The following is a 6,599-nucleotide window of genomic DNA, read 5'->3' on the forward strand; positions in this document are numbered from 1 at the left end:
GAAGGGACAAATGGAGGACACAGTACTGCAAAGCCAGAGCCCAGTAAGACTGGGAGCCCTGGAGCAGCAGTCATGGAAGGACACAGGCCCCACCAGAGCCTCAGTCTGCAGCAGGTTGGGAGTCAAGGAGGAAACAACCTGACCTTTCTTCCCTCCCTTCCACGGATCTTCTTTCTCCAATCTCTGGTCTCTGGCTAGTGCTCTCTATCGGCTGAAGCAGACTGGAAACTAGAATGATGTCACTGTAGGGGTCAACCTGCCTTGGTTCAGAGAGGTCTGGGAAGCATAGAAAGGGGTTTGGGTTTGTGGTGGGGGAAGGCAAGAGAAGTAAGCAGTACAGTAAGGATAACAAACATTGTGCGAGGCCCAGCCTCTGTGGTGCAGCCAGATAGCTTCTGAACTGCAGTGTTGGAAGCCACAGCGACCACAGGGTTTAAATCCTGCCCGGTTCACCTAAAACATGCGAGGTGCAAATACCCAAGATCCAGACCAGCTGGAGGGCCAGGGAAGGGATCAGGGAATGACCAAAAGCTCTTCTCTCTCGTTACTATGCGTGTGCACTAGTTCTCTATCGTGAATCAAAAATAAACTTAACACAAATTTTGTGAGAAGTGATACGTATATTCATATATGAGAAGATTGAACTAGATACTTAGAATAGCTACCTCAGAGTAGTAGAATAAATGGAGTTTCTTAGAGTGTTTGGTATATTTTCCAAATCAAAAATTGGCTACATATGACTTGAAATTTACCTGAGAGGAAAAAAGTGCTATCTGGGAATGTGTTTATTTTCATTTTTAAAGGAACAATTTCTAGTCATGGTGCCTTGTGCAAGGAATTCCATTTCCTGAATTTTTCCCAAAGCAGGATCTAATCTAGAGTGAAACCAAGACCAAATGAGAGAAATTTTTGTTTCTCCCAGCATGAGTTTGCTTTCACACTGGCCTGCCAATTAGTGGGCAAACATAATAATCTGATGTGAATGGTATCTCAGTTCTAATCATATTAGTTTGTCTGGAATCCCACTGATTACTATTAGCTTTGTTATGTGACCATGCTGTTTTGTGATACTTTGTCAAACCAAATTGTTATCCTAGATATAAACACAACTTCAGCGTATAGGCAGTAACCCACATAAGCTGGTAACATCAAAGTCCTTTTGCCTTAGGAAAACAGTAAAGGGACCAGCAGTTAGCATAATGGCTATGTCGCTGAACTCCCATGTAGTCGACCGCGGTTCAAGTCCCAGACCCACCCAGTGGCTTAAACTCACGCTGGGTGCGTGTGTGTGTGCGTGCCCAATATCCCGAGAGGAGAAGGGATTGTGGTGTGGCTATCCCCCCAGGGGGTGATTTCTCACTTTCTGTTTCTCTGTCTCTGTCTTTCTGGCGAGTGCACGCATCCTGTAGCAAAAACCTCTCCAGGAAAAAAAAAAAGGAAAACAGTAAACATCTCTCTCAGATTATAGTTGATTTCAAAATTCCTTCTAGAACCGTTTACTTATTTTTCTATTGCTTCATGTCTTTTGAGGTTTAGCTTGAACTACAGATAAAGCAAGATGGAGGAGCTCCCTGACACTGCTGGCAGTCTGCATTTACCCTGGGGTTTTCCACACCCTCAGTCCCTCTTCTATTCTTAGCGCTGCCCTTGGGCTCATTGTCAGCTCACATTCCGTGCAGGGTAAAAAAGAAAGCAGCTACTTCCTCTGAAGAAATATTTAGTATGCACAGAATGAGATAGCAAACCTTTGGAATGTCACAGACCAGCTGGTGAAGGCATATTCCATAACCTTTACCATCCTTGAGCCAAAGCAGCAGTTTGGGAGAGAATAAGCTGCAATCGTCAGATGGGCTGTGTGAATTCCCAGGCTCTGGGTAAGCGCAGGTGCCCTAGCAGCCAGGGCTGCTGGGCTATTTAAAGCTCAGGATTATGCAGAGACAGCAGATGCATTACATCTCGCCATCTTCTGAAATCTAACATGTAAAGCAACATGTAAATAGCATGGTTTAAAATGCACTGAATACAGTCATTGAACTTCTAAAGTATCTCCTAACTTAAAACTTTTTTTTATAAGAATTTGGGGTAATACATATCTTATTACTATTTTATAAGTATCCACAGAACAAACACTGTCTTTAAAAAATCACTCCTATAAGATTCTAACTAAGAAAAAATGAAAGATATATATATGTGTGTGTGTGTGTGTGTGTGTGTGTGTGTGTATTTTAAAAATAAGATTTATATCTGAAAATTCCAATCGATGTTTAAGGCAGTAACAACGATGACTCATAGATTTCAGATCCAGTTTCTAATTGCTGTCCTTTCGCCTTCGGACTGTGTATTTACAAAGCTTTGTTTTCATTAAAATACATTGAAAGGAAAAGCTTATCAAATGAAGAGAAATACAAGTTTTTTAGCAATATGAAAGGCATTAGTAAAACATAATAATTCCTTAAATGAATATGGCTTTTTGCCTTCAATTATTATGATGCAGCCTCTAAGCCTTTTCAATGAAGACACAAGGGAGTCCTCTTTAGTATCAAAGTACAGTCTCCCAAATTTCCAATGCTTTATTTTTAAGAATAACATTGGTTTGAGCTATATGGACATACAAGAATTACTTCAAAAAATCATGGAAAAAATAAATAAAAATCCCATGCCTAGATTTTTCATAATATACACTTTCCATGAACTTTTTTGAGAATCCCTCACACTTAACAATTTTCCTTTCTAAGAATAATAAAGACAACCTTGACGTACCAGGAACTGTGTACATATTTTTAATCTTCATAAAAACCATAGCAAATCATTTCAAACGTTGAGAAGCACACGCGTGCTTGTGGTACACGGGCTGCACTAGCATCTTCCTCATGTTGACTGAACAGGAACTGATGAGGTTTCACTTGGTCCCAACTGGATCCTTGGCTTCCACCACTAAAATTCCATCATGACAGAGGATCGCAGACAAATCTTTAGTTTCAACATCATCTGGTAGCCGGTACTGTCGGGTGAAGCTTCTGGAGATAAAACCATGCTCATCCATTCTGGTTCCATGGTGAGCCTTTATCAGCAGCCAGCCTTCGAAGGTCTGAATGATGATATCTTCGGGGAGGAACTGAACCACATCCAACAGAATCTGAAAGCGGGATTTGCCTTCTTGGGGTGGCATCTCTGGTGCTGATTCTGCTGGAGAAGGCAGCGCTGCCCTGGTTTTTCTCAGGTCCTCGATGGTTGGCCCAGGCAGCGCATATAATGCGTGATCCAACCTGCAGTCTTCCAAACCTCGGGCTTCAAACTCCTCCTGGTAACGCACTGGAGTCTCTATGAGGTGCCTTAGAATGATTTTTGCCATAGCGGAGGCAAAAGCAGCATTGAACAGCTTCCCTTTGCCCAGCTCCAATCGGCCACCAGCCGACTAGATCAGCTGTTAGAACAGCTAGTTCGTTTACTGCCCTGCCCAGATGCAACTGCCTCCTTAGGCCTGAATCAGACCGCACCCTCTCTTGTCTTTTCACACAGGCTGACAATGAATGGCTATTTATAGGGCAAGCTTCAGAGTTGCATTTAGCACACAGCCTGCACAAGCTGCCCAGGCTAGGATCTCCCTTACATTCTCAGTTATCTTGGGCAGACGTGTCTGCCTGGCTTACATCGAGAGAGAGAACAGAAATCAGAAAAGGTGTTAGAGAAACATTGGGATGAGTGCTTTTGCTTTGTGAATTGCAATGATCTAAGAGAAGGTGACTGCTTAGAATAATCCAGAAATGCACATTCATGACATGAGCTCATACTGCATTTGCCCTAGTCTCCAAATGTGAAGTTGGAGTGAGAAGAATCTAGCTGCAAGTGAGGAATTAAGATAGACACACACACACGCACGCACGCACACACTTGACAAACTCTCAGCCCTCGGTCCTTTACCTGTCCTTCTGTTTTATCATTTGGTCTTTGTGCTTAAGAAGCATCTAAGCCACATCATCTAGATTTATTTATATTTGACTCATCAAAAATGAGTTCAGATGACTAAACTAGATTAAGTGTGAAATGTCAGAGGAGGTTGGAAGGGCACAAACTGAGGAATCTTAGTGATGAAAATAGAGCCATATTGGAGAGAAAATATCAAAGGTTAAACTATTTCAGATTAAAGTCAGAAAACTAATGATTCACTTATAGTTCTGCTGTTGAATTGGCAAAATGACATATAATTTCTTGACTAGAACATACTTTATATTAAGCTTACATTGAAAAAAAAATACGGCAACTCTTTATCCTCTATTATGAAAGGAACTCCAAACTACGTTAAGAAAAGTCTAGAACAGCATATAATGTAATGCTACTTACTCTGCTGTAAACAGTAAGTATATGCTTATATAAATTAAATCTCTGAAAGATACATAGTTGGGAATGGTAGCTGCCCCTTGGAAGAGTCATGGAGTGATTAAGGCAGGGCTGGAAGGAGACCTGTTTTTCACTATAAACATTTTATGCTTTTCATTTGTAGAATGTGTATGAAATACACACACACACACACATATATATATATATATTTATATATACACACACACACACATATATATAGTGTTATGAAATACATATATATATAATGCATAAATATATATATATGTATGTATATTTTGCTATAGAGTGTGTGCACTCAACAGCGAGACAGAAACAGCAAAAAATCACCCCTCGGGGGGATGGCTATGTCACAATCCCTTCTCCTTCATTCTTTCAAGATTTTGGGCTCACATGTGCCCTGCATGAGTTTCAAGCCTCCAGGTCTGGGACATGAACTGTGGTCCATATGTCTATATGGGAGTCCAGCGACGTAACCGTTATGCCATCTGCTTGTCCCCACACTGGTACCCCCACACTTTAAACTAGGAAAATCTTCCTCTCTATGGATGTTAGTATTTTCTAAAATGAGTCAATTTGGAAATACCTTTTTTAAAAAAAAATATGCACTTTCTTAAGATGAATAAAAATATTTATAAAGAATTACAATGAATAGGAGGAAGAGCCAAAGACCTCCTTTATTACTCTAAACTACCTCTGTGCACATTTTGGTATATACTTGGGCACATGCCCTGAGAGTGCGGTTCACACTCCGCTTTTGACCTGCACTTTACAGGTCAGTGGTCCACAAGCGTAAAGCATTCTCCTTTAGACAAGTTAATGCCCTCTGGTTTAGAAAATATTGAGCGATGCTTTCATCCATGCTATTCTGAGTGGTAAGTCAAGAACACACTGTACTGCCAGTGGCAAGGAACAGTTAAGATATAAAGGATTTGGCTTTAAAATGCTAGAAAGATTCACGGCAAAACAGAGAAAGGTGCAGATATTTTCCACGTGCTCCCCACCCCCACACATGCATGGTCTCTTCCATTATCACTATCCCTCCCCCACCCAGGAGGTTCACTCGTTCCAACTGATGAACTATGTTGATGTGATTTTCCACCATTTACATTAGGGCTCACTCACATTTTACGCATGCTGTTGACATGTCTCCATTATAAAATCATTTGGAGTAGTTGTACACCCTAAAAATTCTCTGTACCCCACCTAGTCATCCCTCTCATTCTCCTAATTCTTGCTCTATAAAAAAACTGCTCTAAAAGATTAAGTCTGTTGGGCTGGCCCCATGGCTTGGTGGTTAACGCAGCTGGATCCCACATGGCCAACCTCACGTTCAATCCCAGACCCAGCAGCTTGATACATGCATGTGCACACATGCCCCAAATCCCGAAAGGATGGAGAGATGGAGGAGAAGGGGTTGGGCCGTAACCATGCTTTCTCTTTTCCCTCTCAGGCGAGTGCTCTTCTAAAAAGAGAGCGAAAGGTGTTAAAAGGACGCCAGCAGAGTGGAGCAGAGAGAATGTATCAAATCATTTTACAGTTTCTTGCCTTCAGTAATCTGTAAAATAGACAGGGGCTAGATGTGAGTAATCAATTTCTACGTGATCATGTGCATTTTTCAGTTTAAAAAGAACGCCCTTGGGGCCAGCCACAGTGGTGGAGCATTCATACAGCACTTCACAACGCTGGGGTTACGGGGAAGGGCCCAGGGCCACATGCTGAGGTCTCCCTACGTGTGCCGCACACGTGTGCCTGTGTCCATGATCCTGGCTGGTGGAGGCTGCGGTGGAGGCAGTGTGGGGAACCTCTTGTAAGTGCCTGTGTTTCTTTCTCTGTCTGAAGAAATCAATAAGCTTTTAAAAAAATTAATATCCAGGGGACCAGCAGGTGGCAGGGTGATTAAGGCGCTGGACCCTCCCACAAGGCCATCAATGGTTCGAGTCCAGAACCTGATGGTTTGCTTTCTCACTCTCTCTCTCTCATCAACTTAAATGAATGAGTAAATAAAATTAATTTTTTTAAATGACCATATAGGGACCAGCAGATAGCATAATGGTATGTTGCTAGACTCCCACATTGCCAACCATGGTTCAAATTCAGGACTCAGAGGCTTGAAACACACACCAGGCATGCCCAAAATCCTGAGAGGAAAATGGAGAGGGGATTGTGGTGTGGCTATCCCCCTCGGGTGTGATTTCTCACTTTCTGTCTGTCTCTGTCTATGCCTCTCTGGCAAGCGCACG

The 6,599-nt window shown here is 42.2% G+C and overlaps 1 protein-coding gene and 1 long non-coding RNA gene across 2 annotated transcripts in view; one reads left to right on the forward strand and one right to left on the reverse strand.

Moving 5' to 3' along the window:
* The window catches only part of LOC102470558 (uncharacterized), a 21,794-nt gene extending 15,971 nt beyond the window's left edge, over nt 1-5,823 (forward strand). The window contains exon 3 of the long non-coding RNA XR_334625.1: nt 5,810-5,823. This is a non-coding gene — a long non-coding RNA (uncharacterized LOC102470558). The remainder of the gene's footprint in view (nt 1-5,809) is intronic.
* On the reverse strand, nt 2,773-3,500 carry HSPB3 (heat shock protein family B (small) member 3). Its single transcript, XM_006149012.1, has one exon. The coding sequence runs from the start codon at nt 3,350-3,352 to the stop codon at nt 2,900-2,902; it is 453 nt and encodes a 150-aa protein (XP_006149074.1). The 5' UTR covers nt 3,353-3,500; the 3' UTR covers nt 2,773-2,899.
* Nucleotides 5,824-6,599: the final 776 nt, after the last annotated feature.

Source organism: Tupaia chinensis, unplaced genomic scaffold (assembly GCF_000334495.1).
Source record: "Tupaia chinensis unplaced genomic scaffold, TupChi_1.0 Scaffold000251_1, whole genome shotgun sequence".
Classification (NCBI taxonomy): Eukaryota; Metazoa; Chordata; class Mammalia; order Scandentia; family Tupaiidae; genus Tupaia; species Tupaia belangeri.

What these genes read in the sequence shown, in the direction of transcription:
- HSPB3 (XM_006149012.1), bottom strand. Translation starts at nt 3,352, where the DNA reads ATGGCAAAAATCATTCTAAGGCACCTCATAGAGACTCCAGTGCGTTAC.